Source organism: Podarcis pityusensis (assembly GCF_964106645.2).
Source record: "Podarcis pityusensis genome assembly, chromosome: 16".
NCBI lineage: Eukaryota > Metazoa > Chordata > Lepidosauria > Squamata > Lacertidae > Podarcis > Podarcis pityusensis.
In genome coordinates, this window is record NC_138041.1 from 27,872,840 (window position 1) to 27,895,581 (window position 22,742).

The window sequence follows — 22,742 nt, forward strand, 5'->3', positions numbered from 1 at the left end:
GGGATTTCAGCCCCTAGGAGTTGGCTCCTATGATCCCCCTTGTTGGTTTTGAATGCTATTTACTGGCTTTCTGATGTTGTCTGGGTTTTGACTGCTTTGATAGTTTTCAGTACTATCTATTGCAGACTTCCGCAAACTCGGCCCTCCATATGTTTTTGGCCTACGACTCCCACGATCCCTAGCTAGCAGTGGTCAGGGATAATGGGAATTGTAGTCTTCAAACATCTGGAGGGCCGTGTTTGAGGAAGCCTGATCTATTGTCTTTGTGTCCTTTTGGTTTTATTTAGGGAACCGCCAACAGGCCATGAATGATCGGGGTGTATAATACAGTGGTATCCTTGGGTTACAGACGCATCAGGTTACAGACTCCGCTAACCCAGAAATAGTACCTCGGGTTAAGAACTTTGCTTCAGGATAAGAACAGAAATCGCACGGTGGCGGCGTGGCAGCAGTGGGAGGCCCCATTAGCTAAAGTGGTACCTCAGGTTAAGAACAGTTTCAGGTTAAGAACGAACCTCCGGAACGAATTAAGTTATTAACCCGAGGTACCACTGTACTGGCAAAATTTATCATTTTTGAGTACCTTCTGGATGGGACGTTGGAGTTCATCTAACTGCTGAATGCCGGAATCTTGCAAACCTCAGCATATCTGACAGGTAGCTTCCCGTCCATCGCTTAAATGCCACCATAGTGGAAGATCCTATCGTCTCTCAAGTCGTTTGATCTATTATTGAGCAGCTTGTTACCATTGTGAGGTTATTATTATTATTATTTATTAAATTTATATACCACCCTATACCTAGGGGTCTCTGGGAGGTTCACAGAATAAAATCAAGATATAAAACCACAAAATACATAATAAAAGTAAAAGCAACCACCCAATAGCTCCCCTCCCCCACAAAAAAACCCCACATTTTAAAAGGGCATAGGAAGTAAATCAGATCAACCAAAGGCCTGGTAAAAAAGGAACGTTTCTGCCTGGCGCCAAAAGGTGTGTAATGAAGGCGCCAGGCAAACTTCCCTGGGGAGAGCATCCCACAGATGGGGAGCCAATGTATTATTATATACATTGTTATATGTGTAACGTTATACAAAATATATATTCCAGGTTTCCAAAAGGAATTAGCATCTAAACTGATATGTGCGACACCGCATAGCTGTATCAAAATGAGTATGAACTATGTAGAAGAATAAACAGATTCACACATTTACAATATACATGTGTGTGTTCACTGGCAATAAACTATGATCCTTCCACAACAATACAAAGCAGGACCTCCCGTGAATGTTGTTTTCAAGCACAACTTCACACAACCAAAGTTGAACACACCCTTTCTTCCTGGTGGGGAAAGCAAGGGGAATGTGAATGCATAAGACTGACTAAACAAAATTTAAAAAATTCCTTTCAGTAGCACCTTAGAGACCAACTGAGTTTGTTATTGGTATGAGCTTTTGTGAGCATCCACACTTCTTCAGATTCTTCATGCACACGAAAGCTTATACCAGTAAGAAACTCAGTTGGTCTCTAAGGTGCTACTGGAAGGAATTTTTTTATTTTGTTTCGACTACGACAGACCAACACGGCTACCTACCTGTAACTAAGACTGACTAGATTGTGATTTCAGTATTTTGCTTTGAAATGTGATGCAGGCGTTTTGTGGTGTCTACTGTTCTGGCTTCAACCTCCAGGGGACAATGTTGGGCCACCTACCCGTTTTTAAAATAATAGTGAATTATATTACGAAACGGAAAATTGTTACAAAAACTGAACTGTTGGGGTGAAGCGAAGCGTCAGAATGTTTTTTCTTATGCCTGACTACTCGCTTGAGGAGGAGCTGGCTTCCTGCACAACACCTTGAAATCAACCTGAATTGTGCAGCCTCAATTTGCTGGTACGTGACTGAATCTCACCTGAAAATAATGGCAAGCTGGAATTGCCTTAAATGAAGAAATAGTTGGAGCTGCTATAAGGCAGATTCCCATAAATAAAAGGGTTTCAACACCAAGGCAGACACAACTGGCTGTTCTTATGCCTGACGACTCGCTTAGGAGACATTTGCATGAGGAGCAGTGCTGATGAGCCACTCCCCCCCCCCCCCCCCCCGTAATCACAGTTTGCAATGGAGAAAAGTTTCCATTGCAACCTGGACAAAGCTTCAGAGTTCAGGAGCTGATTTTATTTCTTAATTCCCACCTTTGTTGTGAGTCCCTGAATCTGAGAAAGGAGGGTGGTGGGTTGGCTTCTTTCAACAAGGAGTGCTTAAATACGTTTGCATATTATTATTATTATTAAAGGTAAAGGGACCCCTGACCATTAGGTTCAGTCGTGACCGACTCTGGGGTTGCAGCGCTCATCTTGCTTTATTGGCCGAGGGAACCAGCGTACAGCTTCCGGGTCATGTGGCCATCATGACTAAGCCGCTTCTGGCGAACCAGAGCAGCGCACGGAAATGCCATTTTCCTTCCCGCCGGAAGCACTTTGACGTGCTTTCGAACTGCTAGGTTGGCAGGAGCAGGGACCGAGCAACGGGAGCTCACCCTGTCACGGGGATTTGAACTGCCAACCTTCTGATCAGCAAGTCCTAGGCTCTGTGGTTTAACCCACAGAGCCACCTGTGTCCCTATTATTATAATTAAGCATCATCAACATTCAGGGATATGTTCAACCCAGGCAAAATCATTGGGGAAAAGGAGGCAGCTACAGGAGAAGGCGGGGAGGTGACACTCCTCCTCCTCTTCAGTCCAGTCTCTGACACCACCGTTTAAATGAGGTTTTGCAGTTCATGCAAATCCAACCTTCACAAGCTATCGGATACAAAATGGTCGACCTGAAAAAGTCTCAAGGAGGCTGCTGCTGCTGCAACTGGACTCCTGGAAATTCTTTGCTCAACTTCACTTGCGGCTATGTGAATTCACATTTGCACCTGACGTAGACCCTGACAGAACTTGCACGTCTGAATTCAGCTCTGATTAAAGGGTGGGGCTTTGTCCTCCCCACCACCCCACACACATTTTCTCAAATCTTGTACAGTGGTACCTCAGGTTACATACGCTTCAGGTTACAGACTCAGCTAACCCAGAAATAGTACCTCGGGTTAAGAACTTTGCTTCAGAATGAGAACAGAAATCACACGGCGGCGGTGTGAGGCCCCATTAGCTAAAGTGGTGCTTCAGGTTAATAACAGTTTCAGGTTAAGAACGGACCTCCGGAATGAATAAAGTACTTAACCTGAGGTACCACTGTCTGTAGAATGTTGGCTTTCTACTTTTGGCCTGTAAGATGGACCAACTTCCCCATATCTCATAGAATTTACCAGTCACAGAAAGCCCATGCACCACCTGCAGCTGTGAAGCAAATGAAGGAGGACATGCTCAGGAAGGACATATCTGCTCAAGTTTCCACCGCCAACTGCCCCGTCTTTCCTACTCATTCAGGCACAGAAATCAAACGATAACCTCGCTCTCATCCAGTTAACCCACGATTCAAGCTTTGGAAAGCTTTGTAAGTTCCCACAACTGGGGGCAAAGTTCAGGCGTCTTTTTTTCCTTTTTGTATATAATTTTTATTAAATTTTCTGTTTTCCATTTTAAAATACAGTGGTACCTCAGGTTACATACGCTTCAGGTTACAGACTCCGCTAACACAAAAATAGTGCTTCAGGTTAAGCACTTTGCTTCAGGGTGAGAACAGAAATTGTGCTCCGGAGGCGCGGCAGCAGCAGGAGGCCCCATTAGCTAAAGTGGTGCTTCAGGTTAAGAACAGTTTCAGGTTAAGAACGGACCTCCGGAAACAATTAAGTACTTAACCCGAGGTACCACTGTACTCATTTTTACATCCTTAAAATAGCAATGACTTCCCCTCTTCTCTTTCCATGGTTCATTTTACATATCATAAATCCCTGCATATTTTACATAAACTTAAACCATTCAGTATTCCATTATTACATCCATCAACACTTGAATTTATCTTAATGCTGCCAATGTTTTCAGCTGTACACAATTATTTCCCATATATTCAATAAATGTTTTCCAATCTTCTCTGAATATATGTTCTTCTTGTTCTCTGTTTCTATGTGTTAAGTCTGCAAGTTGTGCATATTCTGTCAACTTAAGTTGCCATTCTTCTTTGGTTGGGACTTCGCTTGTTTTCCATTTGGGGGCTAACAAAACACGGGCTGCAATAGTGGCATACATAAATCACCTTTTTTGACACCTGGGAATTTAAGTCTGAACTATCCCCAACACAGAGGACTCTGGGGGTGGGGTGGAGTGGGGAGTACTTTGAAACATTTTTTTCAATTCATTATGGATCATTTCCCAATACTCTCTTTCCCTTTTACAAGTCCACCACATAGGAAGGAACTTTCCCTCCACGACTTTGCATCTCCATGTCCAGGCCTTTCTAGATGACCCTTCAAGATAGCCACAGATCATGCCCATCTTAAGACATACCCCTCCATCCAGGCCACATCACTCACCCCCTCTGCTATGTGGTCTCCTTGGATGTTTCTGGTCATCTGGATTGTGTCCTTGAATTCTGACAACACTTCTAGATTGTCTGAATTGATAAGAAAGGGGAGCGAGAGCTAGAAACCAGCCTATGCTACAAAGGTAACATCACTAGATGTTGCTCCACCCACTTTCACCTCAGCCCCCCTCCCTCATTATCCAGAACATGATCCAGATGGGCTTGTAGTTCTCTATCTGAACAATGTCCCCCACCCAGAGTTCTGAAAAATTTCAGCTGTGGACTTAATGAACTAAATGGGATGGGAGGGTCTTTATATGGCAGTGGGTGTTGCTCCACTTCATAACTGGTGCATTTAGGGAACCTTCTGCTCATTCTACTGTGATGAACCCTGGGCATCATCTGCCCTTAAGTTATGTACAGTTGTACCTCGGACGTCAAACAGAATCCATTCCGGAAGTCCGTTTGACTTCCGAAATGTTTGACTTCCGAAGCGCGGCTTCTGATTGCGTGGCGAGTTCCCGCCTCCCACCAGAAGAAATAAAGACACGAGACACAATAATGAAGGTTAATGGGCAAAAATTGGCCACAACTTTATTGGTTACAGGTGATGAGCGGTATTGGCTTAGGCATTGGACCCTGGCCTCCATAGGCTTCGGACGGGGCCACGCCCCCAGAGTCCTTTACCGGACTACCCTTTGCTTGGGGAAGGTGATGGCGCTTCCTTCCCCCCACTTCATTTGCATAACAATACCCCTGCCAATGCCTAACCGCCAATACCGGGAAAGTTGTGACGTTTGCTATGAGGTAGGCGAAAAAACCAAATGGCCGGTGCCAATTTGCCAAGTGGAAAAATTCCTACCAGGCCCCTTAACAGTGACCAACCGAGGTCCATAGCAAGGTCAAAGGAGAAACTTAAAGGGAGGGTGGGTGGCTAATTCCCAAGCTGAATGGCGGCAAAGAGGAAGCTCCTCTGCCGCGCTTGCCTTAAATGCGGGAAGCCACGCCCCCTGAGCCAGCTGATAGGCTGACGAGGGGATGACGCGGCAGAGGATTCCCCCTGTACGCGTGAAGCTGGGAGCCAGCCCCCGCACGGGTGTTGGAGGCGGGAAGCCCGCAACACCACCTCCACCCTAGGGTCAGAAGTGGCTTTGGCTGCAGGAAGCTCCTGCAGCCAATTGGAAACCCCATCAAACATTTGGCTTCCTAAAGACCGTTCAAAAACAGGAACACTCACTTCCGGTTTTCAGTCCTTCGGGAACCAGAACATTCAACTCCTAAGATGTTTGGGAGCTGGGATATGACTGTACTTGGTAACACTATGACCCCTTAATTTTTATCTTGGCCAGAGTGAGGCCTGCCCTCAACATCATCATGCAAATTTCTCCTTTGATCATTGGCTTTTCACGGAGAGAAGCAAGTAGATAAAGACACTCTTGCAGAACCAATGAGCATACAACCAATCTGCGCGAAGGAGACATTTGGTATTTCTGGGGGATTTCAGAGAGGGGGAAGAAGATCCCATCTAGATCTTTAGTCAGACTCTAAAGGAGTCTTACCATGGCCTGGTACCTGCTTTTACTGTCACTTCTCAGCTACTGCTCAGGTAAGAGCGTGGAAGACGCACATCATGTAGGGCAACATCAAAACTTTATCTGCCAGAGGGAGATCAAGCTTCTGTGGTATTTGAATGCATAGGAAATGTACCAAAGTCATGGTTCCTTTCTCTCTTTTTTATGAAAGGTGTCACTTCACAACCCAGTTTGACTCAGCCTGCCTCCCAGTCGGTGTCTCTGGACCAAACTGCTACGCTCTCCTGCTCAAGAAATGGTGGTACTGTCTGGAATGATATTCACTGGTATCAACAGAAACCTGGACAGCCTCCCCGTTTTCTGTGGTATGGATCCAGCACCCGGGGAGAAGGGGTCCCAGCTCGCTTCACCGGTTCGCGATCTGGCTCATTAACTATCTCTAACATCGAGGCTGCAGATGAAGCAGTTTATTTTTGTTGTGACTTCGAGCTTGGCAGTGACACGTTCCACAGTGAAATAATCTGATGGGGAACTGAGACAAAAACCTTCTCTGTTCTTTCTTATGAGTGTAGAATCCTGAATCATTCAAGAGCACAGCTGCACGTGAATGACTTTTGCTAGTTTTCGACAAGAACATGCATTAAAAGTTATCAAGTTATTTAGACTAAAGAATCCTATTGTTGATATGACCTTGCATTAAATATCTGACACATGTCCCAATAAACAATGCTCTTCATGTTTTCACTGGCCTTGTTGGCAATAAAGCCGCTTCCGACTTAGAAGGGCCAAAGCTCAGGGGAGAATACCTGTTTTGCATGCAGAACGTCCTGGGTCCGATTTTTTATCGTGTTTTTAATATTCCGTTGGGAGCCGCCCAGAGTGGCTGGGGAAACCCAGCTAGATGGGTGGGGTATAAATAAATAAATTATTATTATTATTATTATTATTATTATTATTATTATTATTATTATTACAAGATCTTCTCCATGGCAAGGGCAGGAAAATGTCCTTCTGAAGTGCTTTCCTTTTGACCCCGGGGAAAATTGTTGTACAGAAACATGAATATAAGGCAAAATTATATATCTGTGGAGAAAATGAACTAAAAGCATTAATAAGGACTTTGCCTTCTTCTTCTTCTTCTTCTTCTTCTTCTTCTTCTTCTTCTTCTTCTTCTTCTTCTTCTTCTTCTTCTTCTTAGAATCATAGAGAGAAGCTGTTACTTAGCATTACTCCCCTAATACTGAGATCAAAATTTGCTGTGAAATCCAAGTCTTGGATTAATAAAATTGAAACTAGAAAGCTAACAGATATTGGCAAGATGCAAGAAGGATCCAAGGCGGGCAGAGTGGGATTCCTTGAAAACTGGAATTTATTATGTAAACTCCATTTGGAATGTCATAAATTCAAATTCAACCTTAGAAGAGCACTGCTGAAATTACAGCTATGAAGAAAATCCTTAATTAAATAATCATTTCATCTTGGATTAGTGGGTGAGTTTTCGGCTTGCGTTTTCTCAAAATAATAATAATAAAAAATACAGTCATACCTTGGAAATCCACACTTCTTCAGATTCTTCATGCACACGAAAGCTCATACCAATAAGAAACTCAGTTGGTCTCTAAGGTGCTACTGAAAGGAATTTTTTTATTTTGTTTTGACTATGGCAGACCAACACGGCTACCTACCTGTAACTAAGACCGACTAGATTGTGATTTCAGTATTTTGGTTTGAAATGTGCTGCAGGCGTTTTGTGGTGTCTACGGTTCTGGCTTTAACCTCCAGGGGACAATGTTGGGCCACCTACCCGTTTTGTTTTTTTTTAAGTGAATTACATTACAAAACGGAAAATTGTTACAAAAACTGAACTGTTGGGGTGAAGCGAAGCGTCAGAATGTTTTTTCTTATGCCTGACGACTCGCTTAGGAGACATTTGCATGAGGAGCAGTGCTGATGAGCCACTCCACCCCCCCCACCCCCACCCCCCCACCCGTAATCATAGTTTGCAATGGAGAGAAGTTTCCATTGCAACCTGGACAAAGCTTCTGAGTTCGGGAGCTGATTTTATTTCTTAATTTCCACCTTTGTTGTGAGTCCCTGAATCTGAGAAAGGAGGGTGGTGGGTTGGCTTCTTTCAACAAGGAGTGCTTAAATACGTTTGCATATTATTATTATTATTATTATTATTAAGCATCATCAACATTCAGGGATATGTTCAAGCCAGGCAGAATCATTGGGGGCCACAGCACCATGAAAGTGAGGCATGTGGCCTGAAGAGAACATGTTCTGAGCACGTCCTGAGAGCCACAAAAGGAAATATCTGAAGGAGCTTCTCCACCTTCCATTGCTCAGAGGTCTTCCTCCGAGGGTCTTCTGCTGCTTCCCTCACTGTGAGAAGTGAGGTTACAGAGAACCAGGCAGAGGGCCTTCTTGACAGTGGCACCCTGCCTCTGGAATGCCCTCCCATCAGATGTCAAAGGGATAAAGAACTGCACAACTATCAGAAGACATGTGAAGGCAGCCCTGCAATTGAAAATTTATGTTTGACATTTTCATATGTCTTTATGTAAACTGTTAGCTGCCCAGAGTGGCTGGGGCAGCCCAGCCAGATGGGTGGGTAATAATAATAATAATAATAATAATAATAATAATAATAATAATTTTGGGAGTTCATGTTCAGCCCCTGGTTCTATAGCTCCCCAATCATGACCTAAACAATACATAGAAGCTTCAATCTTCTGTGAAAACACCCCCTTCATGCAAAATCTGTTCTGTGGTCATCTGCTGGATGTTCCCTGTATTTCCTCATATTCTTTCTAGCAAGGCCAACGGGTGTCGAGGTATTTGCATAATTGCTCGTGCCTCATTTCCCAGGTGATTTAAGAGGGTGGTAGGGAGGTGCCACAGGATTAGAGATCTGTTTGTGGGATCCACCCTCCTTTTGACATTCACCATGGCCTGGATCCTTGTTCTCGTCACATGTTTCAGTTACTGTTCAGGTATGTTTGTGGAGACCTAATGTATTATTTGACTTGACTTCTGTTACTTTTCACAAGAAGATAATTTTCTGAAATCTGAGGGCATAGAAAATGATGCATGTACCAGCAAGAAAGCTATAGTCTTTCCTAATATTTGAGAACACTGGAAATGATTCATGTGCTTTTATTTGATTTTTCTTTTTGCAAAGGAGTCACATCGCAGACAACATTGATCCAGCCTGCCTCTGAGTCTGTGCTCCCGGGTCAAACTGTCAAACTCTCCTGCTCTAGAAGTAGTGGCAGCTTGCATGCTTATAGCTGGCATCAACAGAAAGGTGGACAGGCTCCTCGTTTCGTGTTCTATGCTACCGGCACCCGGGGAGAAGGGATCCCTGATCGGTTCACTCCCTCTGTCTCTGGGAACACTTACTATTTAACCATCTCCAATGTCCAGGCTGAAGACGAGGCGGTTTATTACTGTGCTGACTGGGTGACAGGCAGTAACGTGTTCCACGGTGGTACCATCTGATGGGGAACTGATACAAAAACCTCTCTCTCACACTTCCCCTAGAGTTTTCAAACAAGGATCGCTCAGGAGCTAACTTATACCAGAGAAGAATGACAGATCAAGTTGATGGATCATGCTGAAATCGTTAAAATGACCGGAAGAATCAGAAATCAGGAAGGCCAAGAACTTCCACTTCTGAGAACACTGTTTATTTGCAATTTCCAACCGCCTGGCTAAATTGTATTCTCCTCAGGGGTGTCAACCTGAATAAAATATTCTTAGGGGGGAGAGACAAGTAAGCCCTGCCCCGCAACGCTGATCACAGGACACGACCCACACAGCACCATTTGAATGGCAATGGGGGGGGGGGGAGAGAGGCAGCCCCATCAAACATTTTATTGGAGGGAGGGCAAAGGGACTTCAGCCCCTAGGAGTTGGCTCCTATGATCCCCCTTGTTGGTTTTTAATGCTATTTAATGGCTTTCTGATGTTGTCTGGGTTTTGACTGCTTTGATAGTTTTCAGTACTATCTATTGCAGACTTCCTCAAACTCGGCCCTCCAGATGTTTTTGGCCTACAACTCCCATGATCCCTAGCTAGCAGTGGTCGGGGATAATGGGAATTGTAGTCTTCAAACATCTGGAGGGCCGTGTTTGAGGAAGCCTGATCTATTGTCTTTGTGTCCTTTTGGTTTTATTTAGGGAACCGCCAACAGGCCATGAATGATCGGGGTGTATAATACAGTAGTACCTTGGGTTACAGACGCTTCAGGTTACAGACTCCGCTAACCCAGAAATAGTACCTTGGGTTAAGAACTTTGCTTCAGGATAAGAACAGAAATCGCACGGTGGCGGCGTGGCAGCAGTGGGAGGCCCCATTAGCTAAAGTGGTACCTCAGGTTAAGAACAGTTTCAGGTTAAGAACGAACCTCCGGAACGAATTAAGTTATTAACCCGAGGTACCACTGTACTGGCAAAATTTATCATTTTTGAGTACCTTCTGGATGGGACGTTGGAGTTCATCTAACTGCTGAATGCCGGAATCTTGCAAACCTCAGCATATCTGACAGGTAGCTTCCTGTCCATCGCTTAAATGCCACCATAGTGGAAGATCCTATCGTCTCTCAAGTCGTTTGATCTATTATTGAGCAGCTTGTTACCATTGTGAGGTTATTATTATTATTATTTATTAAATTTATATACCGCCCTATACCTAGGGGTCTCTGGGAGGTTCACAGAATAAAATCAAGATATAAAACCACAAAATACATAATAAAAGTAAAAGCAACCACCCAATAGCTCCCCTCCCCCACAAAAAAACCCCACATTTTAAAAGGGCATAGGAAGTAAATCAGATCAACCAAAGGCCTGGTAAAAAAGGAACGTTTCTGCCCGGCGCCAAAAGGTGTGTAATGAAGGCGCCAGGCAAACTTCCCTGGGGAGAGCATCCCACAGATGGGGAGCCAATGTATTATTATATACATTGTTATATGTGTAACATTATACAAAATATATATTCCAGGTTTCCAAAAGGAATTAGCATCTAAACTGATATGTGCGACACCGCATAGCTGTATCAAAATGAGTATGAACTATGTAGAAGAATAAACAGATTCACACATTTACAATATACATGTGTGTGTTCACTGCCAATAAACTATGATCCTTCCACAACAATACAAAGCAGGACCTCCCGTGAATGTTGTTTTCAAGCACAACTTCACACAACCAAAGTTGAACACACCCTTTCTTCCTGGTGGGGAAAGCAAGGGGAATGTGAATGCATAAGACTGACTAAACAAAATTTAAAAAATTCCTTTCAGTAGCACCTTAGAGACCAACTGAGTTTGTTATTGGTATGAGCTTTCGTGAGCATCCACACTTCTTCAGATTCTTCATGCACACAAAAGCTTATACCAGTAACAAACTCAGTTGGTCTCTAAGGTGCTACTGGAAGGAATTTTTTTATTTTGTTTCGACTACGACAGACCAACACGGCTACCTACCTGTAACTAAGACTGACTAGATTGTGATTTCCGTATTTTGCTTTGAAATGTGATGCAGGCGTTTTGTGGTGTCTGCTGTTCTGGCTTCAACCTCCAGGGGACAATGTTGGGACACCTACCCATTTTTTTAAAAAATAGTGATTTATATTACAAAACGGAAAATTGTTACAAAAACTGAACTGTTGGGGTGAAGCGAAGCCTCAGAATGTTTTTTCTTATGCCTGACTACTTGCTTGAGGAGGAGCTGGCTTCCTGCACAACACCTTGAAATCAACCTGAATTGTGCAGCCTCAATTTGCCGGTACGTGACTGAATCTCACCTGAAAATAATGGCAAGCTGGAATTGCCTTAAATGAGGAAATAGTTGGAGCTGCTATAAGGCAGATTCCCATAAATAAAAGGGTTTCAACACCAAGGCAGACACAACTGGCTGTCTTAGACACAACTGGCTGTTCTTATGCCTGACGACTCGCTTAGGAGACATTTGCATGAGGAGCAGTGCTGATGAGCCACTCCCCCCCCCCCCCCCGGTAATCACAGTTTGCAATGGAGAGAAGTTTCCATTGCAACCTGGACAAAGCTTCAGAGTTCGGGAGCTGATTTTATTTCTTAATTTCCACCTTTGTTGTGAGTCCCTGAATCTGAGAAAGGAGGGTGGTGGGTTGGCTTCTTTCAACAAGGAGTACTTAAATACGTTTGCATATTATTATTATTATTAAGCATCATCAACATTCAGGGATATGTTCAAGCCAGGCAGAATCATTGGGGGCCACAGCACCATGAAAGTGAGGCATGTGGCCTGAACAGGGCATGTTCTGAGCACGTCCTGAGAGCCACAAAAGGAAATATCTGAAGGAGCTTCTCCACCTTCCATTGCTCAGCCCGGACACTGAGGTCTTCCTCCAAGGGTCTTCTGCTGCTTCCCTCACTGTGAGAAGTGAGGTTACAGGGAACCAGGCAGAGGGCCTTCTTGACAGTGGCACCCTGCCTCGGGAATGCCCTCCCATCAGATGTCAAAGAGATAAAGAACTACACAACTATCAGAAGACTTCTGAAGGCAGCCCTGCAATGGAAAATTTATGTTTGACATTTTACTATGTCTTTATGTAAACTGTTAGCCGCCCAGAGTGGCTGGGGCAGCCCAGCCAGATGGGTGGGTAATAATAATAATAATAATAATAATAATAATAATAATAATTTTGGGAGGTCATGTTCAGCCCCTGGTTCTATAGCTCCCCAATCATGACCTAAGCAATACATAGAAGCTTCAATCTTCTGTGAAAACACCCCCTTCATGCTAAATCTGTTCTGTGGTCGTCTTCTGGTTGTTCCCTGTATTTCCTCATATTCTTTCTAGCAAGGCCAACGGGTGTCGAGGTATTTGCATAATTGCTCGTGCGTCATTTCCCAGGTGATTTAAGAGGGTGGTAGGGAGGTGCCACAGGATTAGAGATCTGTTTGTGGGATCCACCCTCCTTTTGACATTCACCATGGCCTGGATCCTTGCTCTCGTCACATGTCTCACTTACTGTTCAGGTATGTTTGTGGAGACCTAACGTATTATTTGACTTGACTTCTGTTACTTTTCACAAGAAGATAATAATTTTCTGAAATCTGAGGGCGCAGAAAATGATGCATGTACCAGCAAGAAAGCTATAGTCTTTCCTAATATTTGAGAACACTGGAAATGATTTGTGTGCTTTTATTTGATTTTTCTTTCTGCAAAGGTGTCACATCGCAGACAACATTGATCCAGCCTGCCTCTGAGTCTGTGCTCCCGGGTCAAACTGTCAAACTCTCCTGCTCTAGAAGTAGTGGCAGCTTGTATGATTATAGCTGGCATCAACAGAAAGGTGGACAGGCTCCCCGTTTTGTGTTCTATGCTACCAGCACCCGGGGAGACGGGATCCCTGATCGGTTCGCTGCCTCCACCTCTGGGAACACTTACTATTTAACCATCTCCAATGTCCAGGCTGAAGACGAGGCGGTTTATTACTGTGCTGACTGGGTGACAGGCAGTAACGTGTTCCACGGTGGTACAATCTAATGGGGAACTGATACAAAAACCTCTCTCTCACACTTCCCCTAGAGTTTTCAAACAAGGATCGCTCAGGAGCTGGCTTATACCAGAGAAGAATGACAGATCAAGTTGATGGATCGTGCTGAAATCGTTAAAATGACCGGAAGAATCAGAAATCAGGAAGGCCAAGAACTTCCACTTCTGAGAACACTGTTTATTTGCAATTTCCAACCTCCTGGCTAAATTGTATTCTCCTCAGGGGGGTCAACCTGAATAAAATATTCTTAGGGGGGAGAGACAAGTAAGCCCTTCCCCACAACGCTGATCACAGGACACGACCCACACAGCACCATTTGAATGGCAATGCCCATCAACTGGGGGGGGGGGGAGAGGCAGCCCCATCAAACATTTTATTGGAGGGAGGGCAAAGGGATTTCAGCCCCTAGGAGTTGGCTCCTATGATCCCCCTTGTGGGTTTTTAATGCTATTTGCTGGCTTTCTGCTGTTGTCTGGGTTTTGACTGCTTTGATAGTTTTCAGTACTATCTATTGCAGACTTCCTCAAACTCGGCCCTCCAGATGTTTTTGGCCTACAACTCCCACGATCCCTAGCTAGCAGTGGTCAGGGATAATGGGATTTGTAGTCTTAAAACATCTGGAGGGCCGTGTTTGAGGAAGCCTGATCTATTGTCTTTGTGTCCTTTTGGTTTTATTTAGGGAACCGCCAACAGGCCATGAATGATCGGGGTGTATAATACAGTGGTACCTTGGGTTACAGACGCTTCAGGTTACAGACTCCGCTAACCCAGAAATAGTACCTTGGTTTAAGAACTTTGCTTCAGGATAAGAACAGAAATCGCACGGTGGCGGCGTGGCAGCAGTGGGAGGCCCCATTAGCTAAAGTGGTACCTCAGGTTAAGAACAGTTTCAGGTTGAGAACGAACCTCCAGAACGAATTAAGTTATTATCCCGAGGTACCACTCTACTGGCAAAATTTATCATTTTTGAGTACCTTCTGGATGGGACGTTGGAGTTCATCTAACTGCTGAATGCCGGAATCTTGCAAACCTCAGCATATCTGACAGGTAGCTTCCCGTCCATCGCTTAAATGCCACCATAGTGGAAGATCCTATCATCTCTCAAGTCGTTTGATCTATTATTGAGCAGCTTGTTACCATTGTGAGGTTATTATTATTATTATTTATTAAATTTATATACCGCCCTATACCTAGGGGTCTCTGGGAGGTTCACAGAATAAAATCAAGATATAAAACCACAAAATACATAATAAAAGAAAAAGCAACCACCCAATAGCTCCCCTCCCCCACAAAAAAAACCCCACATTTTAAAAGGGCATAGGAAGTAAATCAGATCAACCAAAGGCCTGGTAAAAAAGGAACGTTTCTGCCCGGCGCCAAAAGGTGTGTAATGAAGGCGCCAGGCAAACTTCCCTGGGGAGAGCATCCCACAGATGGGGAGCCAATGTATTATTATATACATTGTTATATGTGTAACATTATACAAAATATATATTCCAGGTTTCCAAAAGGAATTAGCATCTAAACTGATATGTGCGACACCGCATAGCTGTATCAAAATGAGTATGAACTATGTAGAAGAATAAACAGATTCACACATTTACAATATACATGTGTGTGTTCACTGCCAATAAACTATGATCCTTCCACAACAATACAAAGCAGGACCTCCCGTGAATGTTGTTTTCAAGCACAACTTCACACAACCAAAGTTGAACACACCCTTTCTTCCTGGTGGGGAAAGCAAGGGGAATGTGAATGCATAAGACTGACTAAACAAAATTTAAAAAATTCCTTTCAGTAGCACCTTAGAGACCAACTGAGTTTGTTATTGGTATGAGCTTTCGTGAGCATCCACACTTCTTCAGATTCTTCATGCACACAAAAGCTTATACCAGTAACAAACTCAGTTGGTCTCTAAGGTGCTACTGGAAGGAATTTTTTTATTTTGTTTCGACTACGACAGACCAACACGGCTACCTACCTGTAACTAAGACTGACTAGATTGTGATTTCCATATTTTGCTTTGAAATGTGATGCAGGCGTTTTGTGGTGTCTGCTGTTCTGGCTTCAACCTCCAGGGGACAACGTTGGGACACCTACCCATTTTTTAAAAAAATAGTGATTTATATTACAAAACGGAAAATTGTTACAAAAACTGAACTGTTGGGGTGAAGCGAAGCCTCAGAATGTTTTTTCTTATGCCTGACTACTTGCTTGAGGAGGAGCTGGCTTCCTGCACAACACCTTGAAATCAACCTGAATTGTGCAGCCTCAATTTGCCGGTACGTGACTGAATCTCACCTGAAAATAATGGCAAGCTGGAATTGCCTTAAATGAGGAAATAGTTGGAGCTGCTATAAGGCAGATTCCCATAAATAAAAGGGTTTCAACACCAAGGCAGACACAACTGGCTGTCTTAGACACAACTGGCTGTTCTTATGCCTGACGACTCGCTTAGGAGACATTTGCATGAGGAGCAGTGCTGATGAGCCACTCCCCCCCCCCCCCCCGGTAATCACAGTTTGCAATGGAGAGAAGTTTCCATTGCAACCTGGACAAAGCTTCAGAGTTCGGGAGCTGATTTTATTTCTTAATTTCCACCTTTGTTGTGAGTCCCTGAATCTGAGAAAGGAGGGTGGTGGGTTGGCTTCTTTCAACAAGGAGTACTTAAATACGTTTGCATATTATTATTATTATTATTATTATTATTATTATTAAGCATCATCAACATTCAGGGATATGTTCAAGCCAGGCAGAATCATTGGGGGCCACAGCACCATGAAAGTGAGGCATGTGGCCTGAACAGGGCATGTTCTGAGCACGTCCTGAGAGCCACAAAAGGAAATATCTGAAGGAGCTTCTCCACCTTCCATTGCTCAGCCCGGACACTGAGGTCTTCCTCCGAGGGTCTTCTGCTGGTTCCCTCACTGTGAGAAGTGAGGTTACAGGGAACCAGGCAGAGGGCCTTCTTGACAGTGGCACCCTGCCTCTGGAATGCCCTCCCATCAGATGTCAAAGAGATAAAGAACTACACAACTATCAGAAGACTTCTGAAGGCAGCCCTGCAATGGAAAATTTATGTTTGACATTTTACTATGTCTTTATGTAAACTGTTAGCCGCCCAGAGTGGCTGGGGCAGCCCAGCCAGATGGGTGGGTAATAATAATAATAATAATAATAATAATAATAATAATAATTTTGGGAGGTCATGTTCAGCCCATGGTTCTACAGCTCCCCAATCATGACCTAAACAATACATAGAAGCTTCAATCTTCTGTGAAAACACCCCCTTCATGCAAAATCTGTTCTGTGGTCGTCTTCTGGTTGTTCCCTGTATTTCTTCATATTCTTTCTAGCAAGGCCAACGGGTGTCGAGGTATTTGCATAATTGCTCGTGCGTCATTTCCCAGGTGATTTAAGAGGGTGGTAGGGAGGTGCCACAGGATTAGAGATCTGTTTGTGGGATCCACCCTCCTTTTGACATTCACCATGGCCTGGATCCTTGCTCTCGTCACATGTCTCAGTTACTGTTCAGGTATGTTTGTGGAGACCTAACATATTATTTGACTTGACTTCTGTTACTTTTCACAAGAAGATAATAATTTTCTGAAATCTGAGGGCGCAGAAAATGATGCATGTACCAGCAAGAAAGCTATAGTCTTTCCTAATATTTGAGAACACTGGAAATGATTCATGTGCTTTTATTTGATTTTTCTTTCTGCAAAGGCGTCACATCACAGACAACATTGATCCAACCTGCCTCTGAGTCTGTGCTCCTGGGTCAAACTGTCAAACTATCCTGCTCTAGAAGTAGTGGCAGCTTGCATACTTATAGCTGGCATCAACAGAAAGGTGGACAGGCTCCCCGTTTTGTGTTCTATGCTACCAGCACCCGGGGAGACGGGATCCCTGATCGGTTCGCTGCCTCCACCTCTGGGAACACTTACTATTTAACCATCTCCAATGTCCAGGCTGAAGACGAGGCGGTTTATTACTGTGCTGACTGGGTGACAGGCAGTAATGTGTTCCACGGTGGTACCATCTGATGGGGAACTGATACAAAAACCTCTCTCTCACACTTCCCCTAGAGTTTTCAAACAAGGATCGCTCAGGAGCTAACTTATACCAGAGAAGAATGACAGATCAAGTTGATGGATCGTGCTGAAATCGTTAAAATGACCGGAAGAATCAGAAATCAGGAAGGCCAAGAACAGGGGGAAAGGGACCACAAACTGCCTCACTCATCCCTCCTGTGAGAACACTGTTTATTTGCAATTTCTAACCTCCTGGCTAAATTGTATTCTCCTCAGGGCTGCCAACCTGAATAAAATATTCTTAGGGGGGAGAGACAAGTAAGCCCTGCCCCGCAACGCTGATCACAGGACACGACCCACACAGCACCATTTGAATGGCAATGCCCATCAACTGGGGGGGGGGGGGGGAGAGGCAGCCCCATCAAACATTTTATTGGAGGGAGGGCAAAGGGATTTCAGCCCCTAGGAGTTGGCTCCTATGATCCCCCTTGTTGGTTTTTAATGCTATTTACTGGCTTTCTGCTGTTGTCTGGGTTTTGACTGCTTTGATAGTTTTCAGTACTATCTATTGCAGACTTCCTCAAACTCGGCCGTCCAGATGTTTTTGGCCTACAACTCCCACGATCCCTAGCTAGCAGTGGTCAGGGATAATGGGAATTGTAGTCTTCAAACATCTGGAGGGCCGTGTTTGAGGAAGCCTGATCTATTGTCTTTGTGTCCTTTTGGTTTTATTTAGGGAACCGCCAACAGGCCATGAATGATCGGGGTGTATAATACAGTGGTACCTTGGGTTACAGACGCATCAGGTTACAGACTCCGCTAACCCAGAAATAGTACCTCGGGTTAAGAACTTTGCTTCAGGATAAGAACAGAAATCGCACGGTGGCGGCGTGGCAGCAGTGGGAGGCCCCATTAGCTAAAGTGGTACCTCAGGTTAAGAACAGTTTCAGGTTAAGAACGAACCTCCGGAACGAATTAAGTTATTAACCCGAGGTACCACTGTACTGGCAAAATTTATCATTTTTGAGTACCTTCTGGATGGGACGTTGGAATCTTGCAAACCTCAGCATATCTGACAGGTAGCTTCCCGTCCATCGCTTAAATGCCACCATAGTGGAAGATCCTATCGTCTCTCAAGTCGTTTGATCTATTATTGAGCAGCTTGTTACCATTGTGAGGTTATTATTATTATTATTTATTAAATTTATATACCGCCCTATACCTAGGGGTCTCTGGGAGGTTCACAGAATAAAATCAAGATATAAAACCACAAAATACATAATAAAAGTAAAAGCAACCACCCAATAGCTCCCCTCCCCCACAAAAAACCCCACATTTTAAAAGGGCATAGGAAGTAAATCAGATCAGCCAAAGGCCTGGTTAAAAAGGAACGTTTCTGCCTGGCGCCAAAAGGTGTGTAATGAAGGCGCCAGGCAAACTTCCCTGGGGAGAGCATCCCACAGATGGGGAGCCAATGTATTATTATATACATTGTTATATGTGTAACGTTATACAAAATATATATTCCAGGTTTCCAAAAGGAATTAGCATCTAAACTGATATGTGCGACACCGCATAGCTGTATCAAAATGAGTATGAACTATGTAGAAGAATAAACAGATTCACACATTTACAATATACATGTGTGTGTTCACTGCCAATAAACTATGATCCTTCCACAACAATACAAAGCAGGACCTCCCGTGAATGTTGCTTTCAAGCACAACTTCACACAACCAAAGTTGAACACACCCTTTCTTCCTGGTGGGGAAAGCAAGGGGAATGTGAATGCATAAGACTGACTAAACAAAATTTAAAAAATTCCTTTCAGTAGCACCTTAGAGACCAACTGAGTTTGTTATTGGTATGAGCTTTTGTGAGCATCCACACTTCTTCAGATTCTTCATGCACACAAAAGCTTATACCAGTAACAAACTCAGTTGGTCTCTAAGGTGCTACTGGAAGGAATTTTTTTATTTTGTTTCGACTACGACAGACCAACACGGCTACCTACCTGTAACTAAGACTGACTAGATTGTGATTTCCGTATTTTGCTTTGAAATGTGATGCAGGCGTTTTGTGGTGTCTACTGTTCTGGCTTCAACCTCCAGGGGACAATGTTGGGACACCTACCCATTTTTTAAAAAAATAGTGATTTATATTACAAAACGGAAAATTGTTACAAAAACTGAACTGTTGGGGTGAAGCGAAGCCTCAGAATGTTTTTTCTTATGCCTGACTACTTGCTTGAGGAGGAGCTGGCTTCCTGCACAACACCTTGAAATCAACCTGAATTGTGCAGCCTCAATTTGCCGGTACGTGACTGAATCTCACCTGAAAATAATGGCAAGCTGGAATTGCCTTAAATGAGGAAATAGTTGGAGCTGCTATAAGGCAGATTCCCATAAATAAAAGGGTTTCAACACCAAGGCAGACACAACTGGCTGTCTTAGACACAACTGGCTGTTCTTATGCCTGACGACTCGCTTAGGAGACATTTGCATGAGGAGCAGTGCTGATGAGCCACTCCCCCCCCCCCCGGTAATCACAGTTTGCAATGGAGAGAAGTTTCCATTGCAACCTGGACAAAGCTTCAGAGTTCGGGAGCTGATTTTATTTCTTAATTTCCACCTTTGTTGTGAGTCCCTGAATCTGAGAAAGGAGGGTGGTGGGTTGGCTTCTTTCAACAAGGAGTACTTAAATACGTTTGCATATTATTATTATTATTATTATTATTATTATTATTAAGCATCATCAACATTCAGGGATATGTTCAAGCCAGGCAGAATCATTGGGGGCCACAGCACCATGAAAGTGAGGCATGTGGCCTGAACAGGGCATGTTCTGAGCACGTCCTGAGAGCCACAAAAGGAAATATCTGAAGGAGCTTCTCCACCTTCCATTGCTCAGCCCGGACACTGAGGTCTTCCTCCGAGGGTCTTCTGCTGGTTCCCTCACTGTGAGAAGTGAGGTTACAGGGAACCAGGCAGAGGGCCTTCTTGACAGTGGCACCCTGCCTCTGGAATGCCCTCCCATCAGATGTCAAAGAGATAAAGAACTACACAACTATCAGAAGACTTCTGAAGGCAGCCCTGCAATGGAAAATTTATGTTTGACATTTTACTATGTCTTTATGTAAACTGTTAGCCGCCCAGAGTGGCTGGGGCAGCCCAGCCAGATGGGTGGGTAATAATAATAATAATAATAATAATAATAATAATAATAATTTTGGGAGGTCATGTTCAGCCCATGGTTCTACAGCTCCCCAATCATGACCTAAACAATACATAGAAGCTTCAATCTTCTGTGAAAACACCCCCTTCATGCAAAATCTGTTCTGTGGTCGTCTTCTGGATGTTCCCTGTATTTCTTCATATTCTTTCTAGCAAGGCCAACGGGTGTCGAGGTATTTGCATAATTGCTCGTGCGTCATTTCCCAGGTGATTTAAGAGGGTGGTAGGGAGGTGCCACAGGATTAGAGATCTGTTTGTGGGATCCACCCTCCTTTTGACATTCACCATGGCCTGGATCCTTGCTCTCGTCACATGTCTCACTTACTGTTCAGGTATGTTTGTGGAGACCTAACGTATTATTTGACTTGACTTCTGTTACTTTTCACAAGAAGATAATAATTTTCTGAAATCTGAGGGCGCAGAAAATGATGCATGTACCAGCAAGAAAGCTATAGTCTTTCCTAATATTTGAGAACACTGGAAATGATTTGTGTGCTTTTATTTGATTTTTCTTTCTGCAAAGGTGTCACATCGCAGACAACATTGATCCAGCCTGCCTCTGAGTCTGTGCTCCCGGGTCAAACTGTCAAACTCTCCTGCTCTAGAAGTAGTGGCAGCTTGTATGATTATAGCTGGCATCAACAGAAAGGTGGACAGGCTCCCCGTTTTGTGTTCTATGCTACCAGCACCCGGGGAGACGGGATCCCTGATCGGTTCGCTGCCTCCACCTCTGGGAACACTTACTATTTAACCATCTCCAATGTCCAGGCTGAAGACGAGGCGGTTTATTACTGTGCTGACTGGGTGACAGGCAGTAACGTGTTCCACGGTGGTACAATCTAATGGGGAACTGATACAAAAACCTCTCTCTCACACTTCCCCTAGAGTTTTCAAACAAGGATCGCTCAGGAGCTGGCTTATACCAGAGAAGAATGACAGATCAAGTTGATGGATCGTGCTGAAATCGTTAAAATGACCGGAAGAATCAGAAATCAGGAAGGCCAAGAACTTCCACTTCTGAGAACACTGTTTATTTGCAATTTCCAACCTCCTGGCTAAATTGTATTCTCCTCAGGGGGGTCAACCTGAATAAAATATTCTTAGGGGGGAGAGACAAGTAAGCCCTTCCCCACAACGCTGATCACAGGACACGACCCACACAGCACCATTTGAATGGCAATGCCCATCAACTGGGGGGGGGGGAGAGGCAGCCCCATCAAACATTTTATTGGAGGGAGGGCAAAGGGATTTCAGCCCCTAGGAGTTGGCTCCTATGATCCCCCTTGTGGGTTTTTAATGCTATTTGCTGGCTTTCTGCTGTTGTCTGGGTTTTGACTGCTTTGATAGTTTTCAGTACTATCTATTGCAGACTTCCTCAAACTCGGCCCTCCAGATGTTTTTGGCCTACAACTCCCACGATCCCTAGCTAGCAGTGGTCAGGGATAATGGGATTTGTAGTCTTAAAACATCTGGAGGGCCGTGTTTGAGGAAGCCTGATCTATTGTCTTTGTGTCCTTTTGGTTTTATTTAGGGAACCGCCAACAGGCCATGAATGATCGGGATGTATAATACAGTGGTACCTTGGGTTACAGACGCTTCAGGTTACAGACTCCGCTAACCCAGAACTAGTACCTTGGTTTAAGAACTTTGCTTCAGGATAAGAACAGAAATCGCACGGTGGCGGCGTGGCAGCAGTGGGAGGCCCCATTAGCTAAAGTGGTACCTCAGGTTAAGAACAGTTTCAGGTTGAGAACGAACCTCCAGAACGAATTAAGTTATTATCCCGAGGTACCACTCTACTGGCAAAATTTATCATTTTTGAGTACCTTCTGGATGGGACGTTGGAGTTCATCTAACTGCTGAATGCCGGAATCTTGCAAACCTCAGCATATCTGACAGGTAGCTTCCCGTCCATCGCTTAAATGCC

The 22,742-nt window shown here is 44.1% G+C and overlaps 2 protein-coding genes across 34 annotated transcripts in view; both read left to right on the forward strand.

The window, feature by feature from the left end:
* The window catches only part of LOC308465386 (immunoglobulin lambda-1 light chain-like), a 151,460-nt gene that overhangs the window by 76,102 nt on the left and 52,616 nt on the right, over nucleotides 1–22,742 (forward strand). The window lies entirely within an intron of this gene.
* LOC308465380 (immunoglobulin lambda-1 light chain-like) overlaps nucleotides 1–22,742 on the forward strand; it is a 157,515-nt gene that overhangs the window by 52,338 nt on the left and 82,435 nt on the right. For 5 of the 30 annotated variants that reach the window (XM_080985326.1, XM_080985322.1, XM_080985330.1 and 2 more), the window contains exons 1-2: nucleotides 17,006–17,083; nucleotides 21,339–21,636. The exons of 19 other annotated variants lie outside the window; for them this stretch is intronic. In XM_080985326.1, the coding sequence (XP_080841452.1) occupies nucleotides 17,038–17,083; nucleotides 21,339–21,636 (344 nt within the window). In that variant the 5' untranslated portion in view covers nucleotides 17,006–17,037. Of the gene's footprint in view, nucleotides 1–5,922; nucleotides 6,075–6,211; nucleotides 6,504–17,005; nucleotides 17,084–21,080; nucleotides 21,148–21,338; nucleotides 21,645–22,742 lie in introns of those variants that run through there. 6 more of the 30 variants (XM_080985340.1, XM_080985341.1, XM_080985339.1 and 3 more) reach the window with 4 other exon arrangements.